The sequence below is a fragment of the Harmonia axyridis genome, chromosome 5, assembly GCF_914767665.1.
Source record: "Harmonia axyridis chromosome 5, icHarAxyr1.1, whole genome shotgun sequence".
NCBI classification, from domain to species: Eukaryota; Metazoa; Arthropoda; class Insecta; order Coleoptera; family Coccinellidae; genus Harmonia; species Harmonia axyridis.
Window position 1 is genome coordinate 6583255 of NC_059505.1, and position 16919 is coordinate 6600173.

General features: G+C 34.3%; 1 protein-coding gene across 4 annotated transcripts in view; it reads left to right on the forward strand.

Annotated features, from left to right (window-relative positions):
* Positions 1-16919, forward strand: part of LOC123680671 (calcitonin gene-related peptide type 1 receptor-like) — a 169327-nt gene that overhangs the window by 46839 nt on the left and 105569 nt on the right. The window contains exons 1-2 of one of the 4 annotated variants that reach the window (XM_045618679.1): positions 4629-4757; positions 9187-9416. In XM_045618679.1, coding sequence (XP_045474635.1) covers positions 9323-9416 — 94 coding nt within the window. In that variant the 5' untranslated portion in view covers positions 4629-4757; positions 9187-9322. Of the gene's footprint in view, positions 1-4628; positions 4758-7770; positions 8356-9186; positions 9417-16919 lie in introns of those variants that run through there. The other 3 variants (XM_045618677.1, XM_045618678.1, XM_045618680.1) reach the window with 3 other exon arrangements.

The following is a 16919-nucleotide window of genomic DNA, read 5'->3' on the forward strand; positions in this document are numbered from 1 at the left end:
ACCGTATGATGAGTACTTCTCTTAGGTCCAGATTTTGAATTAATAAGTCAACATTGATAATTATTCTTGGTACATTGGGGAAATTGTTCGACAACTCTTACATCTGCAGTTTATCAAGGGTATAAGGAGTTTTGGGACTGGTGGAATTTAATTGGAAGCAATTAATACCTCAGATTCACTCTTTAAGAGTGTTGAATAGTTTTTCGTTATAACTGAGAGGTAGAATGGCTTTAATGGCGTAGAATAATGATTTCTGGCTGGCTGGATATTCACCTTCAAAGTGAAACGCTGCAAATTCTATATAGTTTTTGTTCAAATGATACGCAGACTATCAAAATATCAGAAGGAGCATTTCTCAGTAGAAAATATATCATAGGAGTTATCATTATTGAATTTGAATTTAATTATTTTTCTATAATCCTTTTTTATTGTTTTTTCAAATTAATTTCTTGGACTTCAACCTGAAAAAACTTTATCTATTCATCAGATTTTTGAAGAGTATTTCTTATAATTAACTAAGCTCTTTCCTCTTAACATCAGAGGATTTCTATTTCATTAAATTAAGTAGAATTATTGGTTAAATTAGTTCAGATTTTTTTTTTTAATTATTCACTACTTCTGCTTCTTCCTTTAATATCATTTTCCAATAATTTATTCTTACTTATTTGGTGGTGAGGATTAGCCAAGTAAACTCATCATTTTGGGATATGTGATTGTCATGAAACGCATATCGTACGCCAATATTATAAGATTATTTTGAATGTTCAGTTTTCAGCAGCCATTTTTCTTCTTATGGTGTAACGTTACAATTGACCATGAGACTCTTATGACTAATTTCTAGGGTAGTTTGGCTTATTTGGCAACAAAACTCCTACCCAGGTTTTTACAAATTTAATAAAATTAAAATATACAAAGATCGATCCTTTTCACTCTAAACAAATAATATTAAAATAAAAACTTAAAAACGGATTTAAATGAATTACTCTGCTATTAGAATGAAACCACTTCTGTAAATTATTATCAGCCTTCAGAACACCAGATCTTATCAGGAAGCTATAGTACTCCAATTCCCATTCAGCGTACGTTCGTACTATTCCAAATTTTGTATCTCAAGGAAGTACTTCTTGATATTTTTCAAACCCCAGGAGAGGTTTCTGTTGTTCCAAACCCACGGGAGGTGCTTTGGGAAAATGAACAACGATTAGAATATTTTAACCTGAATTTACATTTCCTTATTGGATTTCTAAACGAAAAATTATAAAGATATCATTACATTTATCATAAAATAAACCTGAGAAGGAGTTTTGCTGAAATTATTTGGCAAAAAAAGAATTCTACCAAACCTGAAATACGTTTCTACAAGATGGATGAAAAAAAAAAACTACTGTTTCAAAATTAATTAATTCGTTCTGGTGAGATTATAACTTATTGAATGCAAATATTCATGTCAACACTTACCGAGAATCCTGGAACAATTCTCGCTGATAAATCAAATTCTAAAACTCAAATTGAACTAGTAATGGCTGAATTCTAAAACATGGTACGTATCTTTCCTGAAGTCTCGATCATTATTAAAATCTTCCAGAAAATTATCTCTGTTTCTTTATCTAGATACGCGCATCCGTTGCCGCTTCACCGGCGACCAATAGCATACGATTAATTGACAAATTACCTCGTCTTTGAAAATTCCAGTAGCGTAATATGAATTGAAGCGTGCAAAATAGTTGCAATGGGAGTTCAATATATTCCAATAGTTGTACCATCTAGTTCATCGTTTTCTACTTCTGAAAGTGCTTTAATTATCGTTCTTGCAACATAATAATATCTCCAAAAAAAAAAACCATTTTTGATCTGAAAATCCCAAGGATCTAGGACCGAACTTTACAAATTGTAGATCAGAATAGTTTTCTATGCAAAAGTGATTCCAAAGCTTGCCATTCCTTCGATTGACTTTGAGGTAAGAATACAGTTTGCATTAAATGGCTTTGGTTTCTTTCTTCATTCAAGACTGACCCTGAAAATGGAATTATCCCAAGCAAATCCCTACCATTCTGAAGGAGAAAATGATCAAACACGCTCTCCTCAATTCCAGTATCTTAATCCATGTGTTGTCGAAGAGAGATGAGAACTCAAATCCACACCATTCATAAGCTATCAACTTTCAGTGAGGATATGAAAAAAGTTTCGTGATTTTATCTTGATACCCTTGAATTCGATGCCATTTTCTGTGTTCCTAAGAGATGTCGGATCGGTGTGAACGGCATTGTTGTCGAATAAATAGTTCAGGAGCCTATTGCACGAAAAACAGCACGTTTACTTCTATAGAGGGTAGGCCAAGTGGAAAAGAAAATGTACTTTTCGGAAGGAAGAGACGATATAGATCTCACGCATGATGAAAATATCAAACTAGCAAAAGGTGAATTATTATTTGTTTTGTACGATTTATAGTTTTCTCTTATGCGATATTTTCGAATTATGTGAACAAAGAAATTACTACCCTTGCTTTTATTTCCGTTTCCAGTCTCGAAATGCAAAATTGTAGTTTATAAGATCCAAAGATTAGATTTCAAATCAAACTTGACAGCGCAGAAGTGTCTTTTAAGGTAGTACTTCTTCGAAATTTTAAGCAATTGGTGTTCTAGTAGGTTGTCTTGAAAATACTAATTGTTACGGGAAATTTAACAGAAGTCACGAAACAATTCGACTCAATTCGGACAAAACAGAACATTTTAAAAAACAATCAACATACATGCTACTTCATTCATTACAACTTAATTTATAAACTCCTACTTCATTAAAGTTGGTCGTTATCAACCTAAGCATTGAAGATTAAATTGCAGAGTTTATGTGGCTGTGTGGAAGCTATTTCAATATATGTTATTGAAATTATTTCAGCTACTCATGGTGGATGGAAATATGTTAATTCGTCTAATTTTTCATTTCAATAAAAAATCTTAATCGGGAGTTAATGAATTGAATTGTAATGAATTTTGTAGCGTAATGCGAGGAACAGAGATTAAATCCCATTAGTTAAATAAAGATAGAGTAACGCGTGATCATTCCCTTTTCAACTTCACTTTGAAGGTACTCGTAAGCGTGTTCAAAACGATACGATCTAGCAAAATCTCTTCTACGAACTACGAATGTGATGCAGACGCCAGAGATGAAGATTTTCAGTGGCTGTAGATATAGTCCCCTCTTCTTAGTGGAGTTTCAATGATTGTGGAAGGCAAAAGAGGAAAACATTTTCCGTATACTATTCAGTGATAAAAAAAAATGATAAAATATGTTCCCCATCTTCCAGAAATAAGTCATCACAAAATATTAGGTGTACAACTTTGCTTCCACCGTTGTGCAGTAGATGGCTGTAAGGGTTAGTGGTAGTCGAAATAAATAGCATGTAGATGTCATACAATAAGCTTAGTTATTCGTTAACATAACGCCATCGAAATTTAGTTCAATTGTGTCTGTATCATAAAGTTATTACGATTACACATACCAGCTTACGAGCCAAATCCGCGTCATTTGCGAGAGAATCTAATTTTCTGATTCAATAGGAAGAAATCTGAGGCTGAGGCTCATCGAATGCTCTCAAATACCTATGGTTTCAGAGGGAAGATGCATAATTGGAGGCATTTCTTAATCAGACTCATGTCGAACGCAACAAGAATTGGCAGGATCAATGGGAGTGACGCAACAAGCCATTTCAAAACGGCTGAAAGTCATGAGAATGAGAATGTTGAACGGCGTTTGTTTGCTTGTGAACAGCTGCTTGCAAGGCGAAGACGGAAGGAATTTCTGCATCGCATGAAAAATGAGTTCATTACGATAATCCCAAGCGCAGAAAATCATGAGGTTATCTCGGCTATTCTTCCATGTCGACGGTCGAACCGAATATTCACGATTCCAAGGTCAATGCTCAGTATTTGCTGGAACCAGCTCGGCGTACTGTATTAAGAGTTGTTCAAACCAACTGAAACAATCACAGGCGATCATTATCGAATGCAATTATTGCGTTTGAGCCGAGTATTTGAAGATAAACGCCAGCACTACTACGAGAGACATGATGAAGTGATTTTACAACGTGACAATGCTCGACCCCATGTTGCGAAAGTGAAAGACATACTTGGAAACGTTGAAATGGGGAGAACTTGTTTCGATCAATGGCACACGACCTGGCTGACCAGCATGACATTAGTACTCTGCCCGAAAGATGGGATAAAGTAGAGGACAGCGATAGACAATAATTTGAATTATAAATGTATAACCATTTGTTCACAATAAAGCCTCGAATTTCAGAAAAAACGGGGGAAGCAAAGTTGTACGCCTATGTATAAGAATACACTTACTCTGAATTTTCCATTGAGTAATAATAAATAAAAATACAATTTAGCATAGGTAACTATCCCAAAAATAGAGGATCGTAAATTGAAGTATTCCTCGAGAATAATATGAAAACATCAATAAATGAAATATTTCATATTCAACACCTAATCCAACAGACCTTGAGCTGTACATAATAATTTCTGCAATTAAAATACTGAGCCTAATTAAATAGCTACTTTTATTCAGCATGCGATTCATGATTAATATACGACATGCGTGTCTAGTATAAGTCTATTGGATATATTCTTTCGTCGCCGTTTTGAACAGAATAGGAAACCAGTACAGAATTTGATAGTGCTTGAAAATAGATTGTTGGAACACATCGATTCGTTCCAAACAATTGAACTGTCGATTTCAGAAGATTAATCTTTGTGAGTATATAGTGATAAACATTGTCTGTTTCTTGGTAATATGGACCACATTCCTACTCAATTCTACTCGTATCTTTGGCAATTCCAGACCCTTTGCCTCGAGAATTTCATCTGTTCACGAGAAAATTGAATCAATGCATGGTTGAAGGAATATTCGAAGAAAATGGAAAATGAAGCTTAATTGATATTGGGGAAGATATTGACATTTCGCATGAACTCATGTCTAGACATCTGAGTAGGTATTATCATATATCTCGAAGAATTATTTCGCAATAATTCAAGAGAAATGTGCATCTCTAATACGCTTATTCAGTTAGCTTTAAAGTACTTGAGTTATTTCTTGAACAGGAGAGGAAAAGAATGGTTCCCTATACAGATCCTGACCGTGCTCAACTGTGACCTTGAAGTTGAAAACCAGAATTATATGATATATCGAATGAAAGATTTGTATGAAAAAGCTCGATCTTTGCATTTTTAATTGATACTATTGAAAATTGGCAGCGAAAAGTGAAATTTGCTTTAGTTAAATAAATTACACAGCACTTCCAGACTTTATATTTTAGTTATATAGATTTATATGGTTATATAGTAGTAGTATATATATATATAGTAAAATGTCAAACTGAGTACTTTTGCCTCGATAATTTCATCTGTTCACGAGAGAATATAATCAATGCGTGGTTTAAGGAATATTCGAAGAAAATGGAAAATTAAGCTTGATTGATATTATTGGGGAAGATATTGACATTTCATGAACTCATGTCTAGACGACTGAGTAGGTAGGTATTATCATATATCTCGAAAATTATTTCGCAATGATTCAAGAGAAATGAAACTCTCCAATACGGTTATTCAGTAACCTTACAACTCCTTGAGTTGAGTATTACTTGAAGATGAGATAAAAAGAGTGGTCGCCCATACAGATATTGACCGCGCTCAACTGTGACCTTGGACTTGAAAACCAGAATTATACGAAACATAAAATGCAACATTCATATAAAAAAGTTCGATCTTTTGATTTTCAATTTGAAGTGTTGAAAATTGGCAGCGAGAAGTGAAATGCACTTTATTTGAGTAAGGTAATTAAAATAATTCCACAGCATTTCCAGATTTTATGTTTTAGTTGCGATGTTTTACACCCCATTTATGTTTTAGATATCAAACTGAGATTTGAATCGAATGAGCTTTTATGAATATCTGTGCCCCCCAATTTCAATGTTTTTATGTTAAAACGGAAGTCTCATTCTTCATTGAAATATCAAGGATATAGATGATAGAATACTATAAGACTGAAATTTGCAACGGCTTGAACTTCATTTTCTGGTTACCATAATCTATTACTCTCTGATTACTCTGGTTACCATAATCTATTACTCTCTGAATACTCAAGTATATTTGTTTGAAGATCTAAGGATGAACTTTACCATAAAAACTTAGTCGGAGAGAGATTGGCTAGAATTCCATTGATCAATAAAAAAAATCAGAGTTAACAAAGAATTATAAAAATTATTCAAACCTAGAATGTCCGCAACATTGAGTAATAAACATAAATAGAGGTGGTATACGCAATTTTTACATGTCCACAACATGGTTAGATTACGTTGTCGGATTGTGATATATTTTCAAAACCACAATTTTACTATATCGTTATGAATGTATATTATATTGGATAAAATATGTTTATTTGATTGATTCCCGATTAAATATGCAAATTTGAATAGGTATTTGGAATCCGAAGTTTTTCCTTATTGTCGAATTTATAATAAGCAGAATATTCATTATTTTCCTGTTTCTACCTGCTGAAATCCAAGGTTTAGCTACTTTTGCTCTCCTAGTGTCATACGTTGTTTCACGTCGTTTGGCGCGCTTGAAATTTGTTTTCTGAATTTCTGATATATTTAGGAATTTATTTCAACATATTTTGAGTTGATATAAAACGTTGATTCACTATGGGACATAAGAAGTGCGTTCTCTGTGGAGAAACTCGTGATTTGAGTGAAATATCGTATCACTGATATGTTTTCATTTCCGCGCGCTTCATGTCGAATTTGATAGTTCATGTTGGGAACAAAATTTGCTTATTGAAAATGACATATGCTCCCTCTATCTATATTCAATACTCTGAGGTCCGCATTAACGCCACAAAATAAGTAACAGGCCTGTCTACAGATTTCACCGCCAATGCCATACCACTCCTTTTTATTTCGTTAGTACCAAGCTTCAAAAGATGTTTGCCCAAATTTCGGACCTTTGAATTAAGTCTGTATCGAGATATTAAGGTTCAGTGACACTACATTTGTTGTTTTTTAAAAAATAGATGAAAACGAGTTTCGTGTATTGATAAAACACTTTTATTCTATGGAGTGTTATTCAGACTCTACTCCATCAGCAACAACGATTGAAAAGTGCTTCATCGAAAGAAATTCGGCTCTTATTGAAGATTGATTGTCGAAGTTGAAGCATGTCTTCGAGAGCAAAGACGAGTCTTTTCAAAGAAAAATATGTAAAAGTTAGAGGAGCGTTGGAGAAAGTGTATCACTTTTGAATTTTAAAGAAAAAATTGTAGTTATTGATTAGGACCAGCAAGTGAGCATTGAGTGAAGTGTTGTATTTCCTTATTTTGAAATTATCAAAAAGTCAATTCCAGTTGAAAATTATGTTCAGTTGAAATTTTGACTAAATTCCCTTTCAATGAAACAAATATCATGAATTCCTGAAGATGACAGTTTTTCAAAGTTCTGAAAGCATTGCATAATGAATAACCGTTATCGAAATCTATCACACTACTATGAAAACATTCCAGCAAATATCATTTCAATAATAACGGCATTCATAGAAATCAACACATCACTTTTGCACACTGCAATTCTTCAACCATTCCGTCATATCCGTTCAATTAAAAATCATCTTTTGCCATCCATATGATACCAATACGAAGTATTCCGGTGTATCCATAAAATCCTGCTAAATTCGGAATCCAAACAGATAGACAGACACAATGATTGAGCGAGTCTAACAGTACAACGTCAACAGGCAATCAAGATAGGTTGGCATATCGAGTTTAATTTCAGTATTTTTAGAATTACTCGTTGAACTAATGACCCGGTGTTAGATAATGTTTAATAACAAACAAATAATCGTACAGACAAATAATGATGAAGTGTCTGGTTTCGACGGAAATGATCGATTTCGCAAGCAATACATAGTGAAAAATCGTATTTGTGATAATCGTAGTGTTAGTAGTTGTCGCCGAGAAATCACGACGGTGTTCCGCAGGGGATGTGATTTGTCCCATTTAAATATCGCAGTGAAGAATGCGTCATATTGATTGGACTTCCTTAGGTAATTAAATTTTGGAAATTTGGATTTTGATCGCGTATTGAAGTTTTATTACGTAGTATCCTGGCACTAAGTCCAAAAACGTCAGAGGAAATTCAACTCTTAATTAAAACAATATCTTGCTCAAATATGAAACAATTAAGTGAATGGAATTCGTGAAACCAATTAACTCAAAATAAGACCAAATGCTACCAAACTTTGGCCTGTCGATGTTGAATAGTTCACATAAAGAGAGGAAATTTCTGATGATTCATTCTGAGTAAGTGTTTAGTTATTTGATATCATTTGTTTACGATTTTTCGTTTCAACTACGATGTAAACTCGTTTGGGTCCGTGAAAAGTTGATTATTATGAATGATAATAATTATTTATGGCAAATAAATGTATTATTATTATTAATATTGAATGGTTATTGAAATCAATGAACAAAATGAAACCGTATGACATTTTTTATTTCACATTCTGTATTAAAGTATAACTAATTTTTTTTCATTAATCTAATATTCTGATTATACATATATTCTATACACTTGTAAAAAAGCAACACATAAATCATACTGATAATACTACAACGATATTCTGAAAATTTTTCAAACGTTAGAACTACAAACTTATATACATCATCAAGGTCATCAACTAGCCTTGTAACTAGATAAAATATGATACTTTTAACCGAAAAGTAATTTATTCCTCTTCAAATTACTGCTCTCTTGCCGTTGACTCGTTCTTCTGGTAAAACTTGTTGATTCAAGATTTATAACACAACTCTTGTCATTAATATTGAAAATTCGTTATAAAAAATGAATTATCATTACTTTTCATAAATGTTTGCACTTTCTATATAAGTTGCGATGTCACAATACATTTGGATAAAAATTTTGCCAATGGTGCTGTCGTTATTTGTGAAATTTGAATTTTGTGCTTTCGCCATTTTGTAGCTTACGTAAATAAACACTTGGAAAATGGAAAGTATATCTCATAACACACAAAAAAATGTCCCCCAAAACTTTGCGAATTTCTTTCTCTCTTCCTATCTCATTTGAATTATTTCTTATTGCCAAATTATATCATAAATGTTTATTTATTTCAGATTTGTGAGAATATTCAACTAGTGTACGAGAACAAAATGAGCAGCAAAGCCTCCCTCAGTGTTTTTTTGTGAAGTTTTCCATTGTGTACACCAGTGTTTATACCCTAGTTACTTTTTAAATCTTGGTTGTGAAGTGATGGGAAAAATGTTTGACGACAACGTTAATTCAACAGTGGCAAGAGAACTTTTGGCTTGTGAATTCGCAGCAAATAAGACTCCAACATTAGAAGGTAAGGTCCTTTTCAAATAATTGATTATTTTTTCCTCAAATGAGTGTAGTTTCATCGAGAAGCTGAAGATAATTTGAATTTCGTTTTGAATATGATGTGCGCTTAATGTTTTAATTGCATTGAAGTTTGTCAATGTTGTGAATGAGGAGTTAATTATTTGAAATCACCAGAAGGAAATATTCACTTTGCTTCAAAAGGTAGAATAACTTTTTGAATAATTAATCATTTCCGCTCCGACCTTTGAAGATTGATTTGAAACTCAGCTTTTGCTCTTCCCATAATCATCATTTATATTTTTTATACCTGTAGTCTGAACAAGAGGAGTCTCGAAAATAAATAGTAACTATAGGTTATAGTGTTATTTATTTCAATTATGATCAGCTGAAACAATCCATTATTCAAACCTTTTTTAGATCTTCCAATATTGAACGAATATTATGAAACAACATCTATGTTGAAGTATTATATAATCATTTGAAAAATATATGTATATGTATAACTTCCTGATTTGTATTGATATTTAAATTGATAGAATGATAAGACATAAGTACCTATTCAAATTGAGAGAAAAGCAATGATGTAAAGTCACGAGTTTTTGGGAGCTCGTGAAGAACTTGTGAGATCACTTAAAATGGTTATTCTATATATACACGCTAAATATCAAGCAGAATGGAACTGCATTCAAGGAAATATTGTAGGGTATTTCTTTTCCAATATTCTTGAGTTTTCTATGACACCGATTATGTCATCAGCTTTCATTCGACGAATCTACGCCTTACTTGATGATCGTTTGGCTTCAATTCTTGCCCGAGTTGGATTTTGTAAGCACGCAAACCAAGATCCTTCCGCAAAATCTTCCATAAAGTGGATGGATACAGATCCAATTCCTGTGCTCGATGGCGGATAGACTCATTCGGGTCTTCCTCAATGCTACGCTCTACAGCAGCAATAGCTTCTTCTGTACGCACCGTACGGGGTCTCTGGGGATGCGAGTTATCAATAAGAGTAAACGTGGTGCGAAAACGTTCCATGGTTAATCGAATTAACTGCTCTGATGGACGATTTTGTCGACGATAAAATGGACGTAGTGCGCGATACGTATTCCGCACAGAACCATTATTTTCGAAATAAAATTGCACTATTTGCAAGCGTTGTTCAGACGTGAGTCTATTCATGATGAATTGCCAAACCAAACTGAGAATAAATCACTTGACAGCTGTTAAAACGGTCGCCATCTTGAACAGTAATTTCAACTTAAAGTTATATACCTCGAAAAAAAACACCCGTTATAAAGCAATTTTTTCTTTTCTTGTCGAATAAGCTAGATATAACCCAGATATTGTCCCAAGTGGAGAATCACGAGGACTGAATATACGTCATTTCCACATTCCAATTAAAACTCATTGAGAAATTATTGTTATAATTTCCAACGAAATATCATCTCTCAAATATCCACCGAATATGCGAATCCACAATCTAACTTAATGTGTTGGAATAGTAAAAGACGCTATTAATTGGCATCAGGTTTCCGTTGTTCCTCCAGCTGTGGCCTGCCATTTTAACACGATTGCATACGCCCAATGAACTCCAGAACCAACAGATTCAATTTCACAGCATCCGAGAGATTCGGTCGAACTGGATACACCTACATATATTCCAGAACCGTCTCTTGAATACATACGAGAGATTCTAGTCGATATTACAATGTATTTTACTTCTACGACTGAACTAAGTAGATTCCATTCGCGAACCAATCATTCAAATCGAATTCCCCTAGGATATCACAGTGAAACTTTGATTACAGAGATACAGAGTCATTAACAATTCAAATCGAACTGAGCTGCTTATTCCATGTAAAGGGTGTTTTTTTTAGAGCTATAAAACTTTAAATTGCAATAAAACAACGATGGATTATTCGATTGACATAAATTTTATTTATCCGCTAGATAATCTTGTGCCATTACATTTTGAATATGATTTCTGGCATATGACGGCTCGCTCGGATGTAGTCCAATCTGGACGTCCAATTTTCGATTCTTTTTCCAACATTTGTGGCCGTATATCGGCAATAACACGGCGAATGCTGTCTTCCAAATGGTCAAGGGTTTGTGGCTTATCCGCATAGACCAATGACTTTACATAACTCCACAGAAAGTAGTCTAGCGGTGTTAAATCACAAGATCTTGGAGTCCAATTCACAGGTCTAAAACGTGAAATTAGGCGGTCACCAAACGTGTCTTTCAATAAATCGATTGTGGCACGAGCTGTGTGACATGTTGCGCCGTCTTGTTGGAACCACAGCTCCTGGACATCATGGTTGTTCAATTCAGGAATGAAAAAGTTAGAAATCATGGCTCTTTACCGATCACCATCGACTAAAACGTTCTGGCCAACATCGTTTTTGAAGAAGTACGGACCAATGATTCCACCAGCCCATAAAGCGTACCAAACAGTGAGTTTTTCTGGAGGTAACGGTGTTTCGACATACACTTAAGGATTAGCTTCCCTCCAAATGCGGCAGTTTTGTTTGTTGACGTTGCCATTCAACCAGAAGTGCGCTTCATCGCTAAACAAAATAAAATGGACGTAGTGCGCGATACGTATTCCGCACAGAACCATTATTTTCGAAATAAAATTGCACTATTTGCAAGCGTTTTTCAGCACCTTGTGAACCATTCCAACAAAGTATTGAGCTTTATGTTTCTGTGCTCAGCTGATTCCATTCGCAAACCAATCATTCAAATCGAATTCCCCTAGGATATCACATCGAAACTTTGATTACAGAGTCATTAACAATTCAAATCGAACCGAGCTGCTTATTCCATGTAGATTATTATGAGCCTGGAAAATACGACAGCCAAATGAAAAATAAATGAAGAAAAATGGTTACAATTGTGAAATTATTTTCAGTCGATGTTGGTTCATATGAAAATTGAACTCAAGGAAGGAGCATGCGTGAATCATTTATTCATAAGGTTTTCCAACGTCTCTGTTCATTTATGCCAATAATTGAGGATGTGGTACAATAATTTTGAAGCCAATACCAGCAGTTGGTGGTTCTGATGTTTCCAGGGGTTTTCTGATATGAAGGTTGGATAATTGATAACACAGGGGAACAGCTGTTTTGGTGTCGAGTTTTGATGTCCTGAATTCAAATAACTTATTCATTTTTACCGTCTTCTTCTTCTTCAGCCCTCTTTCAACCAGTGTCGGATATAGGCCTTTTCCAGTTTTTTCCATGCTTCTCTGTCTTTTGCTGTTCTCATCCATTGTTTGCCGGTTACATCGACCATGTCGTCTATCCATCTTTTTCTTGGCCTTCTTATGCTTCTTTTTGTCTCTCGGGGTCTCCAAAACGTCACTTTGTGTGACCATCTCTCCACACTCTGCTTTGCAACATGTGACCCCAATGTCACCTAAGTATCGCTATTCTACTCATGATGTCAATTACCCTGGTCTTTTTTCGTATTTCGGTGTTCGGAATTCTGTCTTTCTTAAGCTTATACCCAGCCTAATCCTTTCCATAGCTCTTTGAGTTACTCTCAGTTGTTCTGCCACTTTTTCCGTTATTGCCATAGGTTCTAGTTACCACTGGTAATATACAGCTGTCTTAGGTTTTGCGTTTTAAGTGTAGAGGAATATTTTTGTTCTTGAAGATGAAACCGAGTTTGCCGAAGGCTACCCATGCTAAGCGTAATCTTCTCCAAATTTCCAGTATTTGATTTTCTTTCAATCATATGCCCCAAATATACATTTTGTTCCACCTTCTCTATGCTTATATTATCTATAGTGATATCTTCCTGACTATGGCTCATTATCTTCATTAGGTCAAGATTCATTCTTTAGTCCTATTTCCTTTGACTTTTCATTCAGGTCTTGTAGCATCGATTTCAATCTATTCAATTTACCTAGGAGCTCAAATTTTTAAGATATACAATTTTTGATGAATATAAGTTACTTACTTTATTTTAACTCAAATTCGTAAGTGTAGTAAACAAAAGTAGATACGAAATTTTTATTTCAGGTATACAAAATACAATATTTTGTCGTACTTACAAAAAAAAAATTGAAGAAATCAAAATAGTTACTCAATACTTCGAAAGCTTCTTTTCCGCGACATTCATGAATGTTTTTTTTAAACAGTCCCTTTTCAAACTCTCAGTAATCTGCCATCATGTGCATATCCCAATTTCCTCCAATTTAGCGGTCTTCCATAACTTTAATATCTTAGTGAAATCCTTAACTTGTTCCCCACTCATGTCTCCTAAATTTTCTGGAAAACGGTCTAAGTGGCTGTGTAAATAGTGTATTTTAATACTCATATCGCACCCTAAGGATTTAAAACTATTGAGCATTGAAGCCTATTTCGGAAGCAAAGACAAATCTTTGACAATCAAATACGCAGGATTTCTTTTCGATGGCAAGTTTAAAATTTAACTGTCCGAAAATTGCTTTTTTTCGAAAAGAACAGATAATCGAATAATAAACTTGAATCAGTTGAGTGAACTGAACTGATCGAACCTCTGACACATAATAATGTTTCCATAAAACTATCAATTCGTTATTACGCTATGGGATTCCAATAAGCTGATTAAAATTGAAACATTCTATTGAAACTAAATCTCCTTTGGAAGGGAGCCAAAGTAATAATAGTTTAGTTTATCTATGAAGCTCCACGAAAAGCTAAACAGAAACAATGAGGGTATACCGATATAATCCAAATTCTGAACTATAGAAGATCGTTGGCTGCATTGTGATGAGTTCAATAGAAGGGATTTTATATTCTGTTATAACTCAATTTCACTGGCTAGGAGTTATTAGATTTTTTCAAATAGGGCGTTGTTTGTCAATTGCTTTATGCCGAATTTATTATATTCATAATGGGCGCGTTCAGCAGACCCAATAGTTGTGGAACAGTTGTCGATATTCTATGAATTTTTCGCTAATTGCAATTCGTATGCTACGAAGCGGTCGCCTTCTTTGGTAGCGAATTTATTTTATGCTACTTTTTGATAACATATTGAGTAACTGACATGAGTGTCAGTGATTTGGGACGAAAGTTAAATTTCAAATATAGCAATAATGGAAACTGCAACATTTACTTTCATTAACATTCTGAAATGTTACTCTAAATAAATTTCCCATATATTGAAGAATGAAAAAGTAATAATACCGAGAGCAGACTTGGAAATAAGAATCGATATTATAACAGAAATGTGTCTGTCATCATAACTTAACCTTCAAGAAGGGCCCACAGAACCTATTGCTGTCAAGAAAAGGAGCAACTCATTCAACAGAGAATACTAACGTTACCAAACTGATACCTAGCAGTACCGGAGCTACTTACGCTATCGATTTTTCTGCTGAACGCCCCAATGAATGCGATTGATGAATAAATGAAATGGAATGTCCATTTTCCACTAATACTTAATTTTCCAACTACCTACTATCGGCCGATAAATCATCTTCATATTTATATCTTCTTCGCTATGTCTACTATTGAAGAGAAGGGTTGAGTTAAATCAAAAAAATTGGTAAATGTGTGAAATTAATTATAATAACGTAATATTTGATGGTTAACAGACAATTTTTTTATTTCGGAAAAAGTACCTCCTCAAACGGGGCCCTTTCCCTTCAAACATTAACTGTCCCTAACCCTTGCATACTATATAGTTTGTAACAGATACTACTACTAACATTTGATTCCGGAAGAAGCGGTTGGAACTTTCAAATTCCTTGGTAGCTCAGTTGGTGAGAGTGCTGGACTAGTGATTAGGAAGTTGCGAGTTCGAGTCCCGCTCGAGGAGGTACTTTTTCCGGAATCAAAAATTGTCTGTTAGCCATCGAATATTAGGCTGTTGAGTTGAATGCTTTACTTTTGAGGGTTTAAAATTTAGGGTTTCTGTATTGTTCTTTGATTTTTCGACTCAATTTTATGGATGAAGCATGTTTTGAATTCGCAATGTATTCTGAAACATTATATTCATAATATGACAATATTATAAAAAAACAGCGGAATGTTTTCTCGACAGAAGGAATCAGATAAAAATCACAGTACAATCAATTGTTGAGAAGTTTGTGGTTAGAAAATGCAGTGTTCATCACTGAATACTGGAAAAAAATTAAAATATAAACGCTGCGTTTATTCAAATTAGTTTCAAATTCCAGATGCATCAAAAAGTATATTTACAAATCCAATAACAACCATAAATATAGGATTTGGACAACGAAATATAAACAGCAATCACAATGATATACTGAAGGCAGTTAATCGCAAAATCAACTTTCAAACTCAAATTTAAGATCCTGCTCTGAAAACAAATTCCATCTACATGATGGCTCTGTTTATCTTGCAACTCAGAATACAAAAGTTATTTTCAACATTTAATTCTGGTTCTATGATTGATATACTTAAGGCAGAAAGCTGATCTAAACCAAAAAGCATGCTACCTTATCCCATCTTGGGACAGAATTACTAGACAACTCAATCTAGGAATTGATGCAATAAGATGGTCTATTTCTTCTTGATACTATCCCAAGCTACCTGTACTTCATGTCTCAGAGCCGCCAAACTCGGTGGGGTAAATTTCCAAGCCTTCTACCTCTATGGGCAAAAGATCGGGAAATCTTGGCGGCCATGGCAAAAGATTCACATGAGTCGCTTCGGAAAAGTTTAAACTAACTCTGGCAATATGAGGTCGGTGATTATCTTGCTGAAATATTGGATTCTCGAGCCGGTTAAGGTAAGGGACTCGCTCTGCTCGCCGAAGGGGCTCCGCCCCTTGGACCCCGTCACTATGCCGGTAGATCCTTCACTGGGTATCCCTCTAGAAAATAAAAGTTTTTTTTGGAAACCTTGTATCGTAAGCTGATTTTAGACGATTCACTCGGTATACTATGCTGATTCTAGGGTAGAATTCTATATGACTTCTTTCCTAGAACATACCGTTTCGCCCTTGCTCACATGAAAATATTTGATGCAAATAACTTTCCATGACGACAAATCAAGGGCGGTCCTAGCCTTAAATTTTGAGGGGGTTCGCCGTTAAGGGTTTCGAGTTTTTCTATGGTACTAAATCCCAGATTACACCGATATCAAGCTTAACCTCTCAAAAATATTTATATTTAGATATTTATATGAATATTTATAGAGGTTGTTTCATGTTCGAAGGCCTATTAGACGTTTCTGGAGAACGGGGCCGATTTGAAATCTGAAAATTCAGAATATGACATTGTTCATGATGCCCTATTCAGCTAAAATATTTTAGAAGTTCTGGCACTTCCGGTTATACAAGAATAAAAAAAAATTCTTCGAAAAAAACATTTTTTTTCATTTTATGTCTCAGATATTATCAAGATTTCCATTCTCAATTACTCTCTGCTAAAATTATTGCGTTGGTTCTCATAGTTTTCAAAATATTAAGAAAAAACCTTAAAAAAGAGAGAATTTCCATAGTCAGTATCACGTGAATTATTTTCACTGTGAATATCCTATGCGTATAC